At 55.4% G+C, this 20,379-nt stretch overlaps 12 protein-coding genes across 12 annotated transcripts; 6 read left to right on the top strand and 6 right to left on the bottom strand.

The window, feature by feature from the left end:
• Positions 1–166: 166 nt before the first annotated feature.
• Positions 167–1,982, bottom strand: BU26DRAFT_590224 (uncharacterized protein; the record flags this gene model as incomplete). The annotated part of the gene is made up of 1 exon (XM_033834758.1): positions 167–1,982. The coding sequence occupies exon 1, from the start codon at positions 1,802–1,804 to the stop codon at positions 170–172; it is 1,635 nt and encodes a 544-aa protein (XP_033686895.1). The 5' UTR covers positions 1,805–1,982.
• A 316-nt stretch (positions 1,983–2,298) lies between these two features.
• Positions 2,299–4,314, top strand: BU26DRAFT_502467 (uncharacterized protein; the record flags this gene model as incomplete). Its single annotated transcript, XM_033826637.1, has 1 exon — positions 2,299–4,314. The coding sequence occupies one exon, from the start codon at positions 2,299–2,301 to the stop codon at positions 4,312–4,314; it is 2,016 nt and encodes a 671-aa protein (XP_033686894.1).
• A 281-nt stretch (positions 4,315–4,595) lies between these two features.
• Positions 4,596–5,345, bottom strand: BU26DRAFT_502466 (uncharacterized protein; the record flags this gene model as incomplete). Its single annotated transcript, XM_033826636.1, has 2 exons — positions 4,596–4,655; positions 4,716–5,345. 2 exons carry the CDS (start codon positions 5,343–5,345, stop codon positions 4,596–4,598), a joined length of 690 nt encoding a protein of 229 aa, XP_033686893.1.
• Positions 5,346–6,703: 1,358 nt separating this feature from the next.
• On the top strand, positions 6,704–7,762 carry BU26DRAFT_516626 (uncharacterized protein). The gene has a single exon (XM_033828374.1). The coding sequence runs from the start codon at positions 6,751–6,753 to the stop codon at positions 7,633–7,635; it is 885 nt and encodes a 294-aa protein (XP_033686892.1). The 5' UTR covers positions 6,704–6,750; the 3' UTR covers positions 7,636–7,762.
• Positions 7,763–9,095: 1,333 nt separating this feature from the next.
• On the top strand, positions 9,096–9,722 carry BU26DRAFT_602379 (uncharacterized protein; the record flags this gene model as incomplete). The annotated part of the gene is made up of 3 exons (XM_033835345.1): positions 9,096–9,346; positions 9,405–9,486; positions 9,552–9,722. 3 exons carry the CDS (start codon positions 9,096–9,098, stop codon positions 9,720–9,722), a joined length of 504 nt encoding a protein of 167 aa, XP_033686891.1.
• A 382-nt stretch (positions 9,723–10,104) lies between these two features.
• BU26DRAFT_516625 (uncharacterized protein) lies at positions 10,105–11,784 on the bottom strand. The gene is made up of 3 exons (XM_033828373.1): positions 11,413–11,784; positions 10,667–11,358; positions 10,105–10,609 (listed from the first exon to the last, which is right to left on the bottom strand). The coding sequence occupies exons 1-3, from the start codon at positions 11,460–11,462 to the stop codon at positions 10,251–10,253; spliced, it is 1,101 nt and encodes a 366-aa protein (XP_033686890.1). The 5' UTR covers positions 11,463–11,784; the 3' UTR covers positions 10,105–10,250.
• Positions 11,785–12,066: 282 nt separating this feature from the next.
• Positions 12,067–12,678, bottom strand: BU26DRAFT_246549 (uncharacterized protein). Its single transcript, XM_033821082.1, has one exon. It carries the CDS (start codon positions 12,461–12,463, stop codon positions 12,101–12,103), a length of 363 nt encoding a protein of 120 aa, XP_033686889.1. The 5' UTR covers positions 12,464–12,678; the 3' UTR covers positions 12,067–12,100.
• A 316-nt stretch (positions 12,679–12,994) lies between these two features.
• On the top strand, positions 12,995–13,675 carry BU26DRAFT_479279 (NAD(P)-binding protein; the record flags this gene model as incomplete). The annotated part of the gene is made up of 1 exon (XM_033825662.1): positions 12,995–13,675. The coding sequence occupies one exon, from the start codon at positions 12,995–12,997 to the stop codon at positions 13,673–13,675; it is 681 nt and encodes a 226-aa protein (XP_033686888.1).
• A 213-nt stretch (positions 13,676–13,888) lies between these two features.
• On the bottom strand, positions 13,889–15,967 carry BU26DRAFT_516624 (uncharacterized protein). The gene is made up of 5 exons (XM_033828372.1): positions 15,500–15,967; positions 15,417–15,453; positions 15,293–15,360; positions 15,006–15,242; positions 13,889–14,958 (listed from the first exon to the last, which is right to left on the bottom strand). The coding sequence occupies exons 1-5, from the start codon at positions 15,686–15,688 to the stop codon at positions 14,281–14,283; spliced, it is 1,209 nt and encodes a 402-aa protein (XP_033686887.1). The 5' UTR covers positions 15,689–15,967; the 3' UTR covers positions 13,889–14,280.
• Positions 15,968–16,231: 264 nt separating this feature from the next.
• Positions 16,232–17,545, top strand: BU26DRAFT_479273 (carbon-nitrogen hydrolase). The gene is made up of 2 exons (XM_033825661.1): positions 16,232–16,404; positions 16,475–17,545. Exons 1-2 carry the CDS (start codon positions 16,240–16,242, stop codon positions 17,339–17,341), a joined length of 1,032 nt encoding a protein of 343 aa, XP_033686886.1. The 5' UTR covers positions 16,232–16,239; the 3' UTR covers positions 17,342–17,545.
• A 225-nt stretch (positions 17,546–17,770) lies between these two features.
• Positions 17,771–19,192, bottom strand: BU26DRAFT_602374 (uncharacterized protein; the record flags this gene model as incomplete). Its single annotated transcript, XM_033835344.1, has 2 exons — positions 17,771–18,352; positions 18,413–19,192. 2 exons carry the CDS (start codon positions 19,190–19,192, stop codon positions 17,771–17,773), a joined length of 1,362 nt encoding a protein of 453 aa, XP_033686885.1.
• A 145-nt stretch (positions 19,193–19,337) lies between these two features.
• Positions 19,338–19,864, top strand: BU26DRAFT_516622 (uncharacterized protein). Its single transcript, XM_033828371.1, has one exon. The coding sequence runs from the start codon at positions 19,346–19,348 to the stop codon at positions 19,676–19,678; it is 333 nt and encodes a 110-aa protein (XP_033686884.1). The 5' UTR covers positions 19,338–19,345; the 3' UTR covers positions 19,679–19,864.
• The last annotated feature ends 515 nt before the right edge of the window (positions 19,865–20,379 follow it).

Below are 20,379 nucleotides of genomic sequence, written 5' to 3'. Positions count from 1 at the left end.
TCCAGCTTAATGGTAATTGGTCTACGGGCCCGCTTTATGTGTCCAATCTATGCGCCAATTGCCATGGTGCCATGCTGTCTGGTCTACAGTACCGTGGGCTCAGGAAAGCCGGCCAATCAGACACCAGCCGAAGTTCGCCCGTCCCGGAACCACCTCACACGTCCGTCTCCTAGGCTGGTTCTTTCCCAGCTCCTTCATTCTGCCTCCTCTTGTCCTTGCCCTTCTTGTCCGGCTTTACAGTCACCTTGAACGCGGGCGGCGGGCTCGCAGCCGTTATAGCGGCTTTCAGCTTGCTCAAATCCTCGCGCTCCTTTTGCAGCTCCGCCGCCTCCTTCGCCGTGGCTTGGCGCGTCTGGGCTACTTTCTCGCGCAGCTCGTCGAGTTGGATGTCTTTGGCGGATTTACCTGGTTTGGCGGGTTTAGCGGCTGCGAGGCTCTCTGTCAGGTCAGCGATGCGGGCGTTGAGGTGGGAGATTTCTTCGTCGTGTTGAGCTTTGAGCTGCTCGATTTCCTTTGCGTAGTGCGTGTGCAGATTGGCGATGTCTTCCTCGCTCTGGAGCTTCTGGTCCCAGATCGATTGCGTGTAGATGTCGTGTGTGGTGGTGAGGTGGTTTTGGGACTGCTTTTCTACCGCGGATAGGGCGTGTTGGTGCTGGGCTTGAAGTTGCGATACCGTCTCTGCGTGGGAGGCGTTCAGTTGGGTTATCGAGTGTTGGTGCTGGGTTTTCAACTCTTCTATCGCCTGCTCGTGGCTTCGCTCTAGCTCGAGCAGCTCGTTATCTTTATCTCCCGCTTCGGCCGTCTTTTCCGTCCCGTCATTTCTCCCATCCAAATTGGTCGTCTGCTCCGCCGCGTACGGGCCTCCCAAGTCGCCTACAGGCTTGAACTGCGCAGCCGCAGCCCTCAGCCTGGACAACTCCTCCGCATGCCGGGCATGAAATGCGTCTACGACCCGCTTATGCACCGCCTCGCGGTCGCGGACGTCCCGCTCCCACCGCGTGTAGAGGCTGGATTCGACTTGTTGGACCAGCGTGTTGATGTCGCGGCAGAGGGGGCAGACACCGAAGGAGCAGTGCTGCAGTTGGCCGGGCTTGTTGATGAAGTGGCAGGTTTGGTGGGCGCATGCGGTGGGAGGGTGGTGGTGTGGAGGGGCCTTGTGGCGAGGGTTGGGAGGGGGGAAGGGAGAGACGGGGTTTGAAGGGGCCGGGGGGATGGGCGGTGCGTTGTAGGAGAGAGGATGGGCAGGAGCCGCCGTCGGGGGTGTGGAAGATGCCGCAGTTGACGCTGTAGGTCCGCTCTCCCTGGGTCCGCCGCGGGCTACTTCGACCGCTCTGTCTCTGGCGTTTTGGGTGCCTGTCTCGGGATCGCTGCCAGTGCCGCCTAAGGGAGGTGTGGAGAAGGCTTTGGTGGACGCTGCTTGAGGTACAGGACCGCTCTTCCTGGATTCGCTGCGGCGATCTCCTGTGCCGCCCAAGCTGCCTCGGTTTGGGACCGCTACCTCAGCCGCAGCTTTGGGGGACGCCGTCAAGTTTCCGTCGCCGTCTTTGATCGCCGCCGTCCCAGAGCGCCCATGCAACGAGCCCGGGGCGATCAAATTAGTCGTGGCGCTTTCCTGGGACGGCCCAGCGGGTGCACTGGAACCGCCATCGAATGCCCCCAAACGTATAGTACTCTCCCCGTTCCCTGCGACTACCGAGATCTTGTTGAGATCGATTATGTTGCCGTTGTTGTCTTTGAGGACGACCGCATTGGAGCGAGTACTCCGCAAAGCGGCCGCGGCGCGTCTCTTCGTGGCGCTTTGCATTGCTTGGGATGGATGGAACGTCTGCGGTAGAGCTTTAGCGTCGGCGTATAGATCTACTCGCTGGATGGCAGTCGAGCTGTTCGGTGCAGAGAGGAGGATGGGTCGCTAAGAGTCGGCCTCGCAAAGGAAGCCCCGCTGCGAAGAGGGGTGTTAGTGATTGAGCGCTGTGTGCACTGTCGTCGCGCTCCGTGTGTACCGTCCTCACACCGGTTCACCGATTCGCCTCGGAGGATATTAATGAACGACGGGCGCCCTCTCCTCGACGCTAACATCCGCGCACCTCATCGACATCCCACATCCAACCTCCAACTCTTACCACTTGATTGAGCCCTGCATTCTTGGTCCTACCCGTCGATATGGCGAACCCGGAGCTTAGCTCCGGCGCACTGAGTGTTTCGGACGTCCAGTATTACGCCAGACTCATTTCCCATTTTGCTGCCGAGAAGCACCTCTCCAGGAACTTGTTCGAAATCCTTGTTACTCTTAGAAAGAGCATGAGGCCGAGCGATACGATTCTCGATTCTACCGGCATCGTCGAGGCTGTGGGAGGCCTTTGTCATCACGAAGACACGTTGGTGCGGAGGCTTGCGGAGGCGCTCAGCAAGGAGTGGAAGCGCACCAGGGCACTTGGGGGAGCGCTTCCCGCCGAAAATCAAGAGGATGCATCCGGACCCCAAGCGCTCAGCTTAACCAACAGCGGCGCACCCGGCGCTGTCGGCCACCCCTCCGTCCAGTTGGGGTCCCCTCAACAACCAGCTCCGCCATTTGCTGCGGAAGGCGAGGTTGAAGCGGCTATTGCAATCCATCGGCGAACTCGGGACACGCAGGTAGCCATCGTCAACGAGGAGTCCCAGAAAGCCGAAGCCGACGTGCGATCATTCGAAGAGCTGTTCACATGGATGCAGCAGTTCGCCAATATTGACGCCGTCAGCTTGCGGGCCCTCCAAGGCAATCTCAGCGGACTACGCGAGCATATCCGCCGCTTTTCTGAGGAGCTCAATAAGCTCATCCAAGCCAATTACGACCTCAGAATCGCTATCATCCAGAAAGAGTCGGACGTTAGGCGGGCCGAGAGCGATCTGGCCGGCCTCCGCGGCCTTGCGTATGTCGATCGACAGCAGCTCGAAGAGAAGACTTGCGAACTTTCCCAGTGCCGACAACTGTTGCAAGCGGCTAAGGGAGAGCTAGAGCGAAAAGAGCAGGAGATTGTGCGGCTGACCAGCGAGTCCCAGAAGGCGGGCGATATAAAACCAAACGCAGCCGAAGTTCCGCAGTACTTCCAGCCTCTGGGTGAGGCGGTTGTCCGCGGTAAAGCCGAACAGATGCTTCGTGACCAACTCGCGGGTGTGCAGAAGCAATTCCACTCTGCGTGCGTGCAACTTCGGAACGCAAGAGAAAAGGCAACATCCCAGGAGTCCACAATCAGCGATCTGCAGGCGGAACTCAGCAATCTTCAGAGCGCCATGACCACGCAAGCAAACGACATGGCCCGCCAAGCTCAAGAAGCCCAAGCCAAAATGAGAACCCTGGAATCGCAGCTTATGTGGGCGCAAGAAGATCTGCAGAATCAGCGGACCATCGATGACCTCCGTTCTGAAGCGCGGAGCCGCGAGGTGGACCTTGAGAATCGCAAGAATGAGATTGTGAAATTGAAGCAGAAACTGAGGCAGCGAACGACGCGGGACCCAAACACCCTCAGATCCGCCGACGAGGAAATGCAAGCTGAAAACATCCGCCTGTCCGACGAGCTTTACGAACTCCAGCAGCAGCTCCAAGCCAAAGATCGTGAACTGGAAGACGTGAAGAAGCAGAAAGAGGAGGCGCTGAAAGGCAATCCCCGGCGCAGTGAAATCGCGCTGTCCGAGCCTGTCATTGTCCGGACAGGAGAGGGCACGACGGCGGACGAGCATATAGACATACTGATTCAGCAGTGTCGAGCCGAGTTGACGATTGCTGAGAAGCAGTTGGAGGACACGAAAGGCAGTAGAGCGGAGGTAAGTGTCGAGCTAACTCGACTCAAGCCAGAGTGGGACAAGCTCAATCAGTCTCGCATGGAGCGAGGCCGGCAGCGCAGGCAGGACGGTGGGTCGGAGGGCGCATCAAATCCGCCACAGCCGGCGGAAGGGGAAGCGCCTCCCACACAGACTCCGATCAGCTCCTTGCCTGCTTCTGACGCCCCTCCCGCTTCCGGCCTCTCCCCCCCAGTTGCGAGCGAGAGCATCCCCTCTACGCCTGCTCCTCTATCACTCACGGATACTGCTCATCCTCCTTCCACTACCACCAACAATGAATCAAGTTACGCTGCGGCCGTCAAGAAACCTGCCGTACAGCACGTCGGTGTCCTCAAGATCACAGCTCCCGCTCAGCCGGTGAAGAAGGGTAATACTCAGCGAGCTGCCGATGGATCTTTGCTCACTGGGCATGAAAGCGCCCAGCACGGTAAGGGTAAGAAGGCGTTTGAGACTTTGGCGCGGAAGGAGAAGGAGAGGCATAATGCAACAAGGAAGTAGGTCCGGCGGTTGATAGATGGGGTTATTGTGGCGGTGGAGGAAAGGCGTGTTGGGTAGGGATGCGTTTTCATTTTCTAAAGCTCTTGATGGGTCTCTTTATTTCACATCCCCTCCTACTCTGAATGGAAACCACTCCCATGTTCATTTCTCGTCTGCTCCTTTACAGTCTGGAACTGTCGCCGCACCCATTAACTAATGACATGCCCGAAATGCATCGGGGGACTTCCATATTCAATCGCCCCAAATTCCTCCACGTCGACCTCCCAAGTCCAAATTCTCAGCTAAATCATCCCCCACTCCTTATCCTCCCTCTCATCCCGCTCCTCTTCCTCCTGCCTTAACTACACCACCCAAGTCAGCTCTCCCTCAACCACATAATCGCAAAAAGTCAACTAACTCACCTCCTCCATCCTCAACCCCCACCAAACCCCCCACTCCTCCCTCCTCACCCCACTCACCTCCTTCCAGCCCCCATCCGCCGCCACATTAAACGGCCAGCTCAAAAACGTCCGCATCTCCAGCTCTACCTTCTCCTCCTCCGTCTCCTGCTCGTCGATCGCGTCGCACAGCAGCTGGCGCAGCGTCTGCGCTCCGCGGCCCTTGTAGTGCACGTGCACCAGCATGTGCTCGATCGACGTCGGCTGCGCTTGCTGCGCCGCGCCGTGGTACGGCAGGTGGATCACCGGCCAGGTGGGCGGGTGGTTGCGGTCCCAGGCGAAGGGGTCGGGGTTGCGAGGGGGGTAGCCGGGGGGCGGGGAGGGGAGGAGGGATGGAGTGGACACGGGTGCGTGGCGTTGGGAGACACGGGGCGGCGAGAAGGTGTACCGCCAACGCGTTGGGCGGGTGGATGAGGCTTGGGCTAGGGTTGAAGAGAAGGGGCTGGGTTCGGGGCTGGTGTCGGTGTCGGGGGATACGATTGAGAGATGCTGGATGCCGCGTATTGAGGGGGGTGCAGGGGGTAGTGGAGCGGGAGTCGTGAAGGCGTGGTGTCGGTTCGTCCCGGAGGGTTTAGAGGTGGCATTGGGCGGCATAGTGGAGTAGTTTGTCGGTGATGAATCGTGGGGCAGTAGTTGTTTTCCGGCTAGCGGTCGAGGTCGAGGGGCTTGTTTGGGTTGAAGGCGATGGTGCGTTGGAGGTTGAGGCTAGCTCGCTGCGATGCTTGACTTTTATACCAGGCTGGTGGGAAGATTGGGCTGTGAAAGAGATATTTCCCCCAACGAAGGCGGGTTTCAACATGAAATTTGTCGTTTAGGGAATGTGGAACACCTCTTGGAAGGCGCACTAACATGGTCCGGTCAAAATGACTGCTCCTCGAGTGGAAGACTCAGGGGAATGCCCGAAAAGGTATTTTGAGAAAGGACATTATTACAAGGAAGCACCAAATCTTCGTTATTCAGTGTAGTGCTACGTTCGCGAACGAAATTTGATGCGAGGCCTACTGGAACAATTCAAACTACAACTCCTGGGGTCAGTACATCGGGAGCAAGGTCGTCTGCCGAAGCCATAGGAAGCAGACGAATCGTCACTACCCTTCAACAACGCTTACTGTACATAAAGCATAAAGTCTAGATACATGGTAAGATCCGGAAGGAATCGAAACGAAACGCACGCAAGAGCGGCTTTGCCGGCTGTAAAACATAAGCGGAATAGAACCTCAGACGAACACTTCGAGGAAGCGCAGACTATTCGCAATGTTCCATCATAAACAAACACAAAAGCTAGCCCTGGAGGCTTTTGGTACGCTCTGGGGTTAGTGGGATCCGTCTTATTGCAGTCGGCGCATAAATAGAGCCGCTGCGATTGCAGTACTTGTAGGAAAGGGTGCCAAAGGAAAATCATACACATGCATCATCCATGCCACACGGCTTGCATTTTACATCCAAGGCACGGAACACTACTCGACTCTAGCGCCAAATCGAGAAAACCCGGGTTATATTTGCGCAGTGTCAGCGGGAGCAAGGATACGCATCCTTCCCTCCCGATCGCCCCGCTCTTTTGCTTATTCCGGTAGGTCGCAAAGCCACAGGCCACCGCACGCCGTTGGGAGGATAGAAGGAATCTGGAAGGTTTCATCCTCATCCCGGAGTCCGCTGTATTAAGGTGCCGATGGAAGTGGATCGTTTATGCTTATTGCGGAAGGATCTGTGGAGCGGAGGAATTATGACTGGACGGGGACTGGAAACGGGACGTCTTTTTTTAGCAGATGAGGGTGTAGTGGGCGAAAGGGTATGCAGCGGCGTGCGTGATGCGGTTTGACCGTGTATGTGGAGTTTCAAGGCTGCGAGGAAGACGGAGATTGAAGGTAAGAAGCTCAGGTTAATCTCTTCGATGGATATAAGAAGCGAATCGTACCTCTAGGGTATGCTCACAGCATCTAAGTGCATCTATCCATCGATTTCCATCCATTTGTTCTGTATAGTCATTCTTTACACCACCATGGCACCATCCACTCGCTCCATCCTCTTCACCTCGCTCCTCACCATCCCCTCCCTCATCCTCGCCCAAAAGACAGCCTTCCTGGAAGACTTCGCCATCCTCGACGAAAAAGACGAGCGGAAGCCGCCCTTCGCAGCCAGCACAGTAAACAAATGGGACGCCGGGTCCTACCCCCAATTCTGCTACGACACCGCCAACGCCGCAAAAGGCACAGACGATCCGCGCCGAAACTGCGAAATCGCTAATGTCGAAGTCTTCGACGTTGCATATGCCGACTGCCCCGACAAGCCATGGACTGTGTGTCGCTGCACAGACGCGCAGCTCAGCGTCGACCAGATGGTGAATGCATTCGGACGCGTTCCCCCCGGCGTGCGCAGCCATGTCGTCCACATCTTCATCCTTGACGGGAGCCGTCCAGATGGCTCGATCGGCAAGTCCGGCGGCTCAAACAACGACCGCTTCGTCATCCGCGGGCCCATCGACGACGCAGCCTTCGCGCACGAATCCTTTCATTCTGTCGACAAGGGCTTTTCCTCCCAATCTACGTTTACTGATGCGTACGACGCCGACTCCTGTGTGCCGGATAACTACGCGAACTCTAGTCCGGCCGAGGACTTTGCGCAGCTTGGGACATGGCTGGACTATGATATAAATGGCGTGCCGATCTCGAGCTATTTGGATAAGGACCAAGGTTGTATGAAGAACCAGTTGGAGGCGGTGAGGGCGTATGCCACGCAGTATATTGATCTGAATACGAGTGAGTGTTTTGATAGGAGGCCGAATGATGGGAATGTTACACCGGCTGCGTCTACTGGTGTTAAAGCCCTAGATGTCGATGATGGACCTGCGCCTCCGATTACGTTTGAGTTTGAGGATGAATGGTAGACTGGTTCTTGAATATGCTGGAGCTAGATCGACGGATTGGCGCGGCGGTAGTGGAGGAATTTGGTGGTTGATTCTCTCGCGCATAGATTTCCCTAATATTTTCCCTATGGCTCGCTGGGAGGTGCAGAACAACAGGGGATTTCCTCTTCACAGCTCCACCTGAGCTTTGTTTTTAGTTTCGAGAGTGAAGACAGAAACCCCCAACTAATGGTTAGCCGGGTGGGGGGTGCGAAGTACAATCGAATACAATCTGGGAGAAGAGCCGAGTACAAGCCCATCCATCCCGCAGGAACACTTGCGACGCCGGATCATGTCCAGCGACTTAACCGGGTAAGATGTGCGGGAAATGTAAGCCGTTTAACCTAAGCAATGGTAAGCCTTCCTTCAGGATTCTTCGCCCCAAACAATTATATAAAGCAGCCTCAAAGTTCCTCACTCGAAGAGCACAAGCGCAATACTTTACTCCCAGCCTACTTTACCTTCCTCACTGTCCCTGGAAGTCTCCCCGAATCGAGTTTGTCAAGATGAAGCTCACTCTCGTGGTATTCACCACCTTTCTCGCCACAGCTGTTGCTATGCCATCCGTCGAGGAACCGCGCAATGTCTTTGTCGAGAAGCGCTGCCCTGCTATTGGATGTCAGTACCCGTGCTCTAGGAGTTGAATAGTAAAGGTCTTTAAAGCGCTAACGAACGATAGCGGCTTGCAGTACCGATGCCGATTGTTGCCAGGTTTGCAGGGGCGGGCGATGCTTGAAGCTTTAAGCTCGAAATGCAACACTGCTGCGTAAATAGATGTCTCGGATATGCATTGGACAGAGGACGGAAGGGGCATCGAACAGAACGGTGCGTTTACGTGATTTGCGCAGTTCCTGTACTGGTTGGCGTAGCTGTCAGCATGTGGCCTTTCTGGATCCGCGAGATCGAAAGGTATACTACGATATCTCTGATCCTGGAAGAATTTGGGGGGGGACTTGCCTGGTGATGTCTTGCTCTCTGTGGTTTGACTTCCTGGGGGAGTGAAGTCACGCCTTGAGAGTAACTCCCCTCATGTCTTTCGTCCTAGTATTCGGAGCGCTCGCATTCTACCAGAGTGTACTTCCACCATAACATAGAATCCCTACGTCAGGCACATGATGTCCTATTTCTGACGTCCTAAATGGCTAGGGGCAGTCTTATTCACAGCTTTATGACTTCATATATGACGCCAATGGCGACATCATAACGCGGTCTTCATTCCATCGTAGCATTCCACATCCCAACGACAACAATGCGACCTCATGTGGATCTCATAGAAGCCGTTCCCGCGCGGCTAAAAGCTTGCTCTGCGCCACATCGAGAACGCAGACTTTTCTAAGGTTTCGTTCTCTTGTGTATCGTGTTTTGACTCCTTTCTCGATTTATTCTCTTTCGGTACTGCGTTCTCCATCGGCCAAAGCACCCGACCTGATTCGTCCCCAAATATGTCCCTTATATCATTCTCTCTCCTCCTATTCACCAGCAGTGCCGCAGCCGCTCAAATATGCGGCGGCGTCGGCTCCTACAACAGCTCCACCACCTTCTTCTATATGAGCAACTTCTTCTCCAAAGCGGCGTCCACCTTCGGTCTCTGCGCCGACTTCTGCAAGAGCAGCTATCCGAGCTGCAAGAGCTTCCGGTATAGCTACTGGTCAGATGCGGATGCGCAGTATTGCGAGTTTTTTGGCGATTGGCTGTAAGTCTCCCTCGACGAGGAGGCGAGAGCAGAGGCTGATAGATATGTTGTGTTTTAGGGAGAACTTCTTCATCGCCGACGCCACGCAGCCATACTACTACTACGACATCGACTGCGCGTTACCTTCGTTCGCCATCACCGTGACCGATACTACGACTGCAACGATTCCACTGTCGACGACGACACAGACGCTGACGAGCACGAGTACGACCACGCAGCTCCAAATACAGGCCACGACTGCATCGACCACGGCGACCTCGATCTCTACAGTGTGGAGCAGGACTACGACAAGGACCGTGTATGCGTATATCACGACGACGCGGGTTTCGGTTTCTACGTCGAGGGTTGCGACGACGACGACGCGGACGGTTACTAAAACGGTGCGATAGCGCAAGCTTTAGTAGGTGCAATGGCTGCTGGAAAGCTTGCTTGAGTGGAAACTTGGCGTATAGGGAGAGTGACTGCGTACTATGAGCGAAGGTGGAGATACGAGTTGGGTTGCGGAAAGGGCGCCATTTGCTTACATTGGATGGCGTCTGGCGTCTGGCGTGGTATCTACGTAGTATAGCCTGGATGCTACCTAGAGAGGTAGCTGGGAGTGAGGATGGGCAAGGTCCGTTCAGATGGCCGAATGGGGTACGTGAGCGCGCAATAATAGCCACGCAATTGACGCTACGTAACTTCGCATACGCTTGTAGGTATGAGGGAAAAGAGTCTCAAGTATGGAAAATCAGGAAGGCTTTGACTGAAAATATCGTGTGTTCTGTATCGGGTATATCTGGGTCGATTGATCTGACTGAAACCTGCGATCGCTGAAACTCTTACATGGAACGCCGTCTTTTACCACAAAAAAGAAAATCGGCGTATGGGTTCTGGGTGCCTTCGAGGCTCGTGTGCATGACGACTACCGCTTTCCCTTCTTGAGCACGAGGCCTTTCCACCCCTTCGTATCCTTAATCCTCTTCATGGCTTTGGCAGCCGCCGGATCCTTCACCATTTCCTCTAGGCAAGCCTTCTTCGCTGCCTCGTCTTCATGCTCGTGCCACTCGCACCACTCCTTTTCCGTCTTCGGTCGCTCGCCCTTCGCTAACGCGGTGGCTAGCTCGAAGAGGAATGCCTGCGGCAGTTGTGACCGGAGGGCAATCATGCGCTCGTTGTCTTTTGCGGGGTCCCAGTAAACGGTATACATGTCGAGGAAGTACCTGCACAGCGGCGAGTCTGGAGGCAGGCTTTCGTATGCGGTGATAACGTTGTCGTGATCAGCTACACAGCGGCGGCCAGGTTAGCAAAATGTTCACTATTCGGATCACGCGCACCTACGCATTGATTGTAGTATCTCGTCATTGGTTTGCCAGGCCACAATAACGTCACGACGCAGTTTGGGTATCTCGTAGCGGTGCGCAAAGACGTAGAGGGCGATGAATCGTCGCTCGAGGAAGCCTTCTAGACCTCGCCACTTGTACGGCCGCGAGCAGCAAGGACAGAGTGTCTCTTTTGGAATGTCTGGTTTCTCGGCAGCGGTCAAGCGGGTCGGAGGTGCTGCGCCGCTCTTCTCGCTCTCGCCATCGCCGGGTATCTTCTCGGCTCCATTCTCAGGAGCGGGCGTCGTCTCGCCGTTCTGCTGGCCGTCCACAGGCGTGTCGTCGCTGTCGAGGTTGATGCCCCACGACGCCGCATCCACGTCGTCACTCTGGTCAGGAGTAGAGGTGCCGTTCGCGTCTCCATTGAGATTAATGGAGTGCGTGGGGGCTTGCACTTCCTTGCCGCCTTCGATCAGATGATGCGGGATGTGACCGGTATAAAGCCACATCATAAAGGCGTCGAAGACATCGGGGTTTGTGTCCTCCAGCTCGAGGGCGGAGTCTCCGGTTTTGTAGGGCGAGGAGCTTTGCTGTTGCAGGGCGCGATCAAAGTACGCGGAGCATCTTCGGAGCAGCTCCCGATGGCAGCTGAAAGACTCTGGACAATCGCCCTTCCCGACCTTGACGGTGAGAATTGTCTGGTCGAAGTTTCTGTGTCTTTGTCAGTCCATGCGGCCGTGGGGTCAAGGAAGCGTATGTGCTAACCTAAACGTGTGCCCCAGCGTCGACATTCCCTTTGGATTCATGAACGGCATCTTCAACAAAAAGTCGGCTTGCAGCATAATCTCTGGGCACCCTCGCTCTTTTCAATGTTCATCCTGCAAAGCGCGGGGATCGCGGTTTCAAGAGTGGTGACAGCGGACGGCTTGGCGTGTGAGTTTCTTGGACGGATGCTTGATCTAGGCTCGGCAGCGTGCTGAGATGCTTGGACGAAACCCGCGATAAGGAAGCAAAAGGGCATCTCGAGTCGGACCGCTTGGGCGATCCTCCTTCAGCGTGTTTGTGAGTGGACACGGTGGGTTTCAACAGACTTTCCTAAGGTTCTTGGAAGTTTCATGGCGCTTGGCGGGGTTGGAGTGCCTCAGGTTAGCGCTCTGATCCCAGGGCGATCCTTCAGTGTTATGGGCTGACGTGGGTCTTTGGAACGTTTCTTCTGCGGTTTTCATGATGCTCGTTGACATTGCAATGGACACCGTTGCAGATGCAAAGTGGTTGAGTGTTGGAGCGGAAAGGGGGGAAAACTACCACTCATCGTCTGTGCGCAACTCACTTCCAAGCGCCCCCAAGCTTCGACATCCACCATCAAGCTTCACCCCTCTTCAATAAGCCCTCTCGGCGTTGGACTTGGTCGTTCAAGGCACTATGAGCTGATGAATCGACTACAACTCCAGGTCTAGCAGCGTATCCGCCGGCAACGCCGAGCAAATCCTGGCCATGTCCCCGCTGCACGCCCCTTCCCCAACTTAGCGAACCGTACCACAGCCTCCTTGGGCGTGATATCAGATATATCAGCGCTTTGTGGTTCAATGGAGAAGGACTCGCTGCGAATGGATGCCCCAGGGACCTTCGCAGCCGCTAAGAACGAGCGCACCGAGTCCGTGAAGACCGATCGCCCGCAAGTATACGCTATCCCTGTGGCCTGTGACCTCCACTGGCTTGATATTGATTGAATCGATGGAAGACGAGTCGCGCAGGAGGTCCTAGGAGAAGGCCTCCGTCGACTGGTCAGCGTAATCGTAGTCTTTCCCTTAACCATCTACACCACGACGCAGCTGGGGACGGAAGTTATGCGCCTCGATGCTTCTCTGCCTCTGGCGAGATATTGCCGGACGAACCATCACGCGCTACACGGATCCAAATGGCGAGGACGCGCTAGAAGCTTGAATGAATGAAGTGCGCCTGGAGCATCGCAGCCACACCAATATCTACTCGTCCGTCGCGATGCGGATATGTATCCCTCGGAGCCAATCACGGACGCCGGCGACCGCTCGCGCTAAGCTCGGCTGAGTCGGGCGCGGAGGTCGGAGATGCCGGACACGGTCGGACGAACACGATCTTCAGCGGCCGCCGACCCTCAACACCGGACTGTGCCACACGCCCAGCCTCGTCTCTCTATATGGTATACTAAAGAGATGGAAGTTTATAAGAAACCATTCGGTCACTGGATCAATCGTAATCAAGCAATTCAGACATCTTCACACATCCGCGCAGTGCCTCAAAGTCGACTTAGTCTTCATCCACGAACCATCCAAAAGTACCAACCCACGAAACCTCAACAAGAACCAAAATGCGCTTCCTCATCATCGGCGCCTCAGGCCGCGTCGGCGAACTCGTCGTCCAAGAAGCTCTCTCACGAGGCCACTCCGTCACAGCCCTCGTCCGCAACCCCTCATCCCTCTCCACCACCAGCCAGAACCTCACCATCGTCACCGGGACCCCGCTCTCCGCGGTCGACGTAGGAAAGGCCTTCACAGCAGTCCCAGATTCGCTACCCGCAGCCGTCATCGTCACGCTGAACAACGCCCGCGCAAGCGACAGTCCGTTTGCAAAACCCACATCGCCACCTCATCTAATGCACGACGCGCACATCAACATCCTCTCCACTATCAAAACCCACAGCTCCACCACACAAACCAAACTCGTCACCCTGCAAGCCCAAGGCGTCGGCTCGTCGTACGCCTCGCTGTCCTGCCTCATCAAGCCGCTGATCCGGTACTCGAACATGGGCGTCGGGTACCAGGACCACGAAGCCGTCGACCAGCTGGTGCGAGAGAGCGGGGTGAATTTCGTCATGGCGCGGCCGACGCGGCTGGCGGAAGGGGAGAGGAAAGCGTTGCGGTTCTTTGGGGACGAGGGGGAGGGAATTGGCGGGTTCGATACGGTGAGCAAGATGAGTGTGGCGGGGTTTTTGGTGGATGCGGCGGAGGGCGCGGAGTGGGATGGGAGGACGCCGGTTTTTGCGAATTAGAGATGGGGATGGTGCGTAGTGGGAGCGGGTTGTGTAGAGGATTTGTTGGCATGGCTATTCCATTTTCCGTTCTGGTTGTTTTCTGTTTGTTCCGTTGAGCATGTCCCGGCGCAGCGATGTCTTTGACTTATAGACTAGAAGATCTAGATCCTCCAAAGTCGCGTGGAACTCTTCTTTCGCTATTTTCTATACCCCGCTCCTTGTTCGTGCAGAAGGTCGGAATACCGCTGTCTAGGAAATGGACATTTCGAACATGATACGAAAACCGACTGTCTCATACCTAAAAGTCAGTACCAAAGCCGAGAGGAGAGCATACAGCGTAGCGGCTTTGCGGGAATAGCTGAGCAGAGTAGATCATACTCTATAGTCAATATGAAGTCGCTAAAGCCTACCAGTAGGCTGACCGAAATCGCCCCAAAGGGCTCTATGATAGGCATGCAGATACCTCCCATGACTGGACTCCCAAACGCCACGCTTCTTGCCTTCGTGAACAAACGATACGCCTCTTTCGCCGCAGCATGCTTTGAATTTTGCTCATGCAGCACTGGATGTCGTGTGGCCTGGCACACGCGTCAGGTCTCTCCTGGCGTTCTCCCTCCCCTCTCTCACCGAGCATGCGTATTCTCACCCCACGCGAACTCCTTCGACACCGTGATCCCACTCCCGTTCCGTGTACTCTCCAAGCTCTCTTGATCCGTCCTCATCCCCACGCTAACCTGGCTATCTTTACCCTGGACCACCGTTGTCAATCCCATCTCGTCTTCCGCAGGCCTCCGGTTCCCGGACTGGAATCTCGACCGGTCCTTTCCCGCACTGCCGTCAGTATCTGCATCGTCGCCAAGCTGCGTGAACTGCGTCTCGTCGAGCACGTCGCGCTTGTTGATCTTGCGCGTGCGTTTCTTGGAGATGGTCTCGAGAGGGCTGGAACCTTCGCTGGAGGCATGCGCGCTTGCGGGAACGTAGCCAAACACGGCTTCGAGGATGTGCATGAGTAGTGGGCGGAGGGTGGGCAGGCAGCCCGAGATGATGCCTATGGAGGGCTCGACGGAGGACCAGATGAAGACGTCGCTCTTTGCGTAGCTGATGTCGGTGGTTTGGGTGAGGTGGACGATGGTGATGATGCGGTACAGGGAGGCGAAGCAGACAAAACTACCGAGCAGGAACATGAAGAGGACGGCGATCTTCTGCGTGATTTCCATTTGGAGTTTGAGGACATGCGTTACGGGGACGGTGAGGATGCAGATGTCGCCGAAGAGGTTGATGATGCCGACGCCCAGGTAGAACTGAGTTGAATTAGCCTATAGCTTGAGAGATGGCTGGCATGACTGACCTTTGCTTCGTCCACCTGGACAACGCCCTCAGCGCCGTACCATTGGTTCCAGTAATACGATAGGGGTTTGGTGTACAGTGGCAGTACGATGTGGTTGGTGATAAGATAGCCAGTGGTCAAGAAGACGCACCACCATCCCAGCCATGACATGCCAAAGATGCGTCTATAGAGGGCGATAATGCTGTACTTGATGATGCACACGCTCCATGCATAAATAAAGACATATGCGAATGTGATCTAGAAGGAATTAGCTCATCGATACGCAGAGTAGACAATAGATAACCTACGATTGTAATCTTTCGCATTTCGTAGGGACCTAGGGTGTATATGTGTTTTCCAAGGCCATAGAACCCGCCTCCACTAGTGTCAGCCACGCGCCCGCGGGGTCATCACGATAGAGTTTCGGCTTACCCGCTATACAGCAGGCTAGATTCCCAGCATTGAGGGCCTGCGGTGGTCAGAATTGCATTAAATGCGAATAATTCTCGACTTACAAGCCCGAGGTTCATGAGCCAGTCATCTAATCCGAGTTTCGCCTGCTGGTACTTCAGCCGCGTGAGGAGCCGCAACCCCACGAAAACCGCGGAAAGAACGAAAAGGACGATGCCAATGGCATTGTTCGAAGCAGTGCGCGACTCATTCAGGTCCAAGCCTGGCGGGGGATTCGAAAAGTAGTCGGCCATGAACGAGAAGCCGTTTGACAGCTAAGACATTCAGGCCGTGGGCGAGACAAATTTCAGATGGAAGACGCAGAGAGGGGAGCCTGCTCTTCAACGTCTTCCCGTTCCACCCAACCGCCGCCCAGCGAGCGGAAAACCGCCGAAATGCCATGGGTGCCCAATTTGAGTCCACTTTTTCTTCTTGCCCGGCCCTGTTGACGGTCCCTGAGCGGTTTCAAGGGTCCAGGAACGGGTAGGTAAGCGAGATACAGGTCAGGGGATCCAAGGAGAGAATAATAATCGATACCAAGGCAGGCTTAGACCTCGGCTGATGGCTACGTGACAGGGCGAGCTTATGCTGCTTGGGGAAACGGCTGCGTTGTCGCGGAAACTAAAACCTGCACCCGCGAGTAGCGAGCCACGCCGAGCAGTGTCTCGGCGAGATGAACCGCTCTCTCGGGTTTTCGCACCCGTTCCCCCCTCTCCTCTCTGCACCCCTCCTTATCGTACCACCATAGCCTAGGAACTTTTTGCACCTTCATCCGGTTGTTGAATTTGCGTTACGCTCTGAAGCCATGGCCTCTAAGATGACCAAGTTCAAGGTGGCTGCGGCGCACGCTGCGCCGGCCTTCATGGACAAGAAGGCCACGATAAAGAAAGTCATCCGGCTCATCGAGCAAGCAGCCGAGGAAGATATCAAATTGGTGGTCTTCCCTGAGACATTTGTGCCTGGATATCCCGTGGGTCCCTCCCTGCAGCTGCAGTAAGCAAAAAGGAATCTTCCGAGTCCCATGCTGATCGTTTCCATAGTACTGGATCGAATGTTACCCACCGCTGAAGCAGGTTGGCGCATTGGCCAAGTATGCCGAGGAGAGTGTCGTCGTCGAGCCGAATGGCGAGGACATGAGCGCCCTTCAAGATGCCTGTCGCCGGACCGGAGTCGCAATCAACCTAGGCATTTCAGAGCGTGTTGCGGGAGGCCATACGCTCTTCAATTCGCAGGTCATCATCGAGAACGACGGCACAATTCTGGGTGTGCATCGAAAGCTCCAGCCCACGTACGTCGAGCGCCTGGTCTGGGCCCAAGGCAACGGTAGCACCCTGCGCAACTGGCCACTCTCCTTGGGGTACAATCTCGGTGGTCTGGCCTGCTGGGAGCACACCATGAACGGAGCTCGCCAGGCCTTGCTCATGCAGAACCAGCACATTCACGCTGGTGCGTGGCCGGCTCTGTCGACCATGGCCGGTTTCGAGGCCGTCGCGGATGCCCAGATCGAAGCGCTGATGAAGACGCATGCCCTGACCGCTCAGGTCTTCGTCATCACCGCGTCCAATTACGTCGACGAGACATGCCTCAACTGGATGAAGGAAAACTTGGGAGAGCAAGATATGGTCAAGGCCGGAGGTGGTTGGTCCTCGATCCTGCACCCCTTCTGTGCTTATATTGCTGGACCGCATACCGGTGCGGAAGAGAAGCTGGTGCAGGGCGAAATCGACTTCTCCTCCATGGGTGCCGTCAAGGTGTGGATCGATGCGGCCGGGCATTATCAAAGGCCCGAAATCTTGCAGTTTGCTTTCGACAAGCGGCCACATTGGGCCGACGAAAAGCTCGATCGCTTCAAGCCGCGAGTGGAGGCGAAGAGCCCAAGGGAGGAGGCAGAGAGTGAGGTTCAGTAAGCGGCGCAGTTCCTCGAAGGCGGCTCACATCGTGTAAAGTAGGAATAATGATATGTTCCGAATGCTAGTGGTTGAGAGTTCCAAGGAACTCACGAGAAGGCCTCGAACGATGCGTTCATTTGTCATCGCTTGTAATTATGCGTAGAGACGAGACGGGAGCAAGTCGTCGAACGCACGGTACAATTTGTCGCATCCTGTATGCACGGTGTGAATAACCCTAAGTGGATCGAAGGCGCCGAATTGGTGTTGCACCGCAGGATATGCCCAGAATTGATGTGACCTTGCATCTGCGAAGGTACCAAAGGCCTCGCAAGGTTCACTCACGTCCATCGTCGCTCCAAAGCCGAGGGGGGTAATGAATAAAGCCCCGAAAGAAAGTGCGTAACTGGCATAAATATTGACGGGTGTCTCAGCTGAAGAAATGACGTGTCAGAAATCGCTCTCTAGATCATCAAATGCATCGTCCGGCAGCGAAAGAGCCTCCACAGTGCCCTTCATCAAAACAGCCAACTGCTGCCTTGTCTTCTTTTGCGTCTGCCATATACGTATCCGCTCCGCCTCCCGCACCGTCACTTCATCGCTCCACGCAAGAGGATTACATGGAACCTTGGGCAACTGATGGAACAAGATGCATAGGGCTGGGCTTATTCCGAACACAGCGCTGGTAAAGTCTCCAAATAACTTGTCCGTGTTTCCTAGCTCTTCTTCCATTGCTATTCTGTGGTGAGCTAGCTGGCGGAGCTGAGCGATCTGCCGAGGGCTCATGGCGGCTTCTTTGCGGAGCACGGTCAGAACAGCAATGGCATCGTCCTCGGCGTATTCGAGACCGCCAAAGAGTGAGTCCGCGTGATCGTAACGTTGTTGCCCAAACAGAGGGCAGAGGAGGTTCATAGCCCAGTTGATCTGCCGGTCCGATCGGTCGTTCAGGTCTAGCGCGGCGCGGAGGCAATGGCGACGGAGAGCTCTGAGGCAATCTTCTTCATAGCTGAAGGTGAACGCGGAGTCGCGTTTCTGGTCATGTGTGTCAGCGAACACATGTTGGGCGGATGCTATTGATGGTATGCTGCTCACCTCTTCCATCATAGTCCTGAGCAATGTCTCCGTCTTTATGAAACGGAAAAGCAAGTCCTTCCACTCAACCAACACCTTTTTGTTCTGTAAGTCGACCTGAAGATATCCCTTCAGCGCTTCCACAGGTAATTCAAGATCCAAGACTGCTTTGTCGAGCCTCATGCACCACCTCAATGTCCCGTAGCTGTCTTCTTCACTGAGAAGCTCCAGAGCCTCAAGGAGATGTTTCCAACTGCCGTTCCTGTCATATTTGGCGCGGATGAGCGAGAACGATTCCCACCATTCGTCTTCAAGCTGAAAAATCGCGTGTGTCGCGCTCCATTTCGCCCGACCTTGCACAGCAATCCCCTCCGTTGTTGTACAATCCTCGAGTCTTTCGAAAGATGCGCGCACAAGCTTTATCCGCTCGTAGTCCGCTTCCATAACTAGGTCGAGTGGGTGTCCTGCCCGAGGTCCTAGATAGCCAATCAACTCAGCCCTCTTTAGGCACTCGTACATGACCGGGCCATCAATTGCATCGCGGAAGCCGCGACACACAAGCCTCCAGGTCAAAATGTGATCGATCGGTACGTGTTCCAGTATATGTAGGAGAATTTCGGCAGGGAGGTGCGGTAACGTCGGTAGTTGGGGTTTCTGGCTGGAATCAATGGCGCTGATGAGCGCGGCGACATCGTTGGAGTTGAAACCGAGGTTTACGTGGCGCCTGATGTAGGAGGGCAGCGAGACATGGTTGGGGTCGGGGTCATCGGAAAGAATTATAGGGCGTCGAGCGGTGCCCATCATTGCCAGGAGCGTGTGAGGGGTCGAAGGAAGGGTGTTGACGTCGGCGGGGAGCGCGCGGGCAAGGCGCGGGCGCTCGGGCCAACTCGCAAAGAAACACGCTATCAGCTGCCCTGGCGGCATCCAATGCCACCACGTCTCTTACTTTCAATAATGTCATCAGCACCGGCTTCTGCCTTTACTTTCGGTACGGACTCTCTCGTATCTGTCGGAAGCAAACGGTATCTGGCTTCTTCATGTCAGTGCACGACCTCCTCCCCGTTTCATTTTTGTCCAGATGCCCGGCGATTCGTATTTCAAGTCCCTTTTCTTGCCATCTCATTCGTCTATGCTTCTCTTCTATCACTAAAGTGTTGCTCAACTACCCGCTTGAATGATGCCATATTCCGCATTCGAGGAATCTCCGAAACCCCTCAAGCACGAATCCTAACGGATCCACGATTCGTGATTGGTATTCCTGAGGGTACAACAGTAGTACAAAAGTAACATGGGCTGCTCTCTGCGCAGCAAGGCGTCAGTTACGTAGACTCAAGCAATCCCTTACACGTAAAGAGTTGATGAGACTTCAAACCAAGAGCGCCCGCTCGGAGAGCCATATGACGAATTGCTGCTGCTACGCCTGCGATTGGGACTCGGAGTCCCTCAACAAGAGAGCGGTCTCGTATCTGTCGAGCGCGCCTGGCAGCGACTGACACATGAGTGCTGCATAGGCGTCTCCTGACCCGCAGATGTCAGTCAGCACCATCGTTCGGCCGAAGTTGGACATCAACACTTTTCCACGATTCCTCGGAGTACGGATTTAAGCATCCGCCAGAGCCTCGCCGAGACCCCGACACCTGTCCGACCGACACTCCGCGACGTCGGGTTATCAAAATGCGGGGCTCACGTGGTTTTACCCCTCGTGCTCGCCGGGTATGCTCGGCCGAACCCTACACTACCCTGAGATGGCTAGCGTCATCTGTTCCACGAGGGGTGCATCGGTCTCCACAGCTCTGATCCAGCTACACTCGCCTTTCTGCGGAAATGCACAACCGCCGCCACGTTTCCATGCGTTCTACATCCATGTTAGTCGGGTCCGCTCCCGACATGGACATCTATATCTTCCCACAGCTTCCTCTCCTTAGGTCTACTTCCTCAGTGAGCCCTTCCCGCGTCACCCTTCCGTCTCAACATTTAAACAGAGCTCT

This window comes from Trematosphaeria pertusa, assembly GCF_010094035.1.
Source record: "Trematosphaeria pertusa strain CBS 122368 unplaced genomic scaffold BU26scaffold_4, whole genome shotgun sequence".
NCBI classification, from domain to species: Eukaryota; Fungi; Ascomycota; class Dothideomycetes; order Pleosporales; family Trematosphaeriaceae; genus Trematosphaeria; species Trematosphaeria pertusa.
Note: the sequence above shows the minus strand (reverse complement) of the source record. Positions and strands in the feature narration are given on the sequence as shown.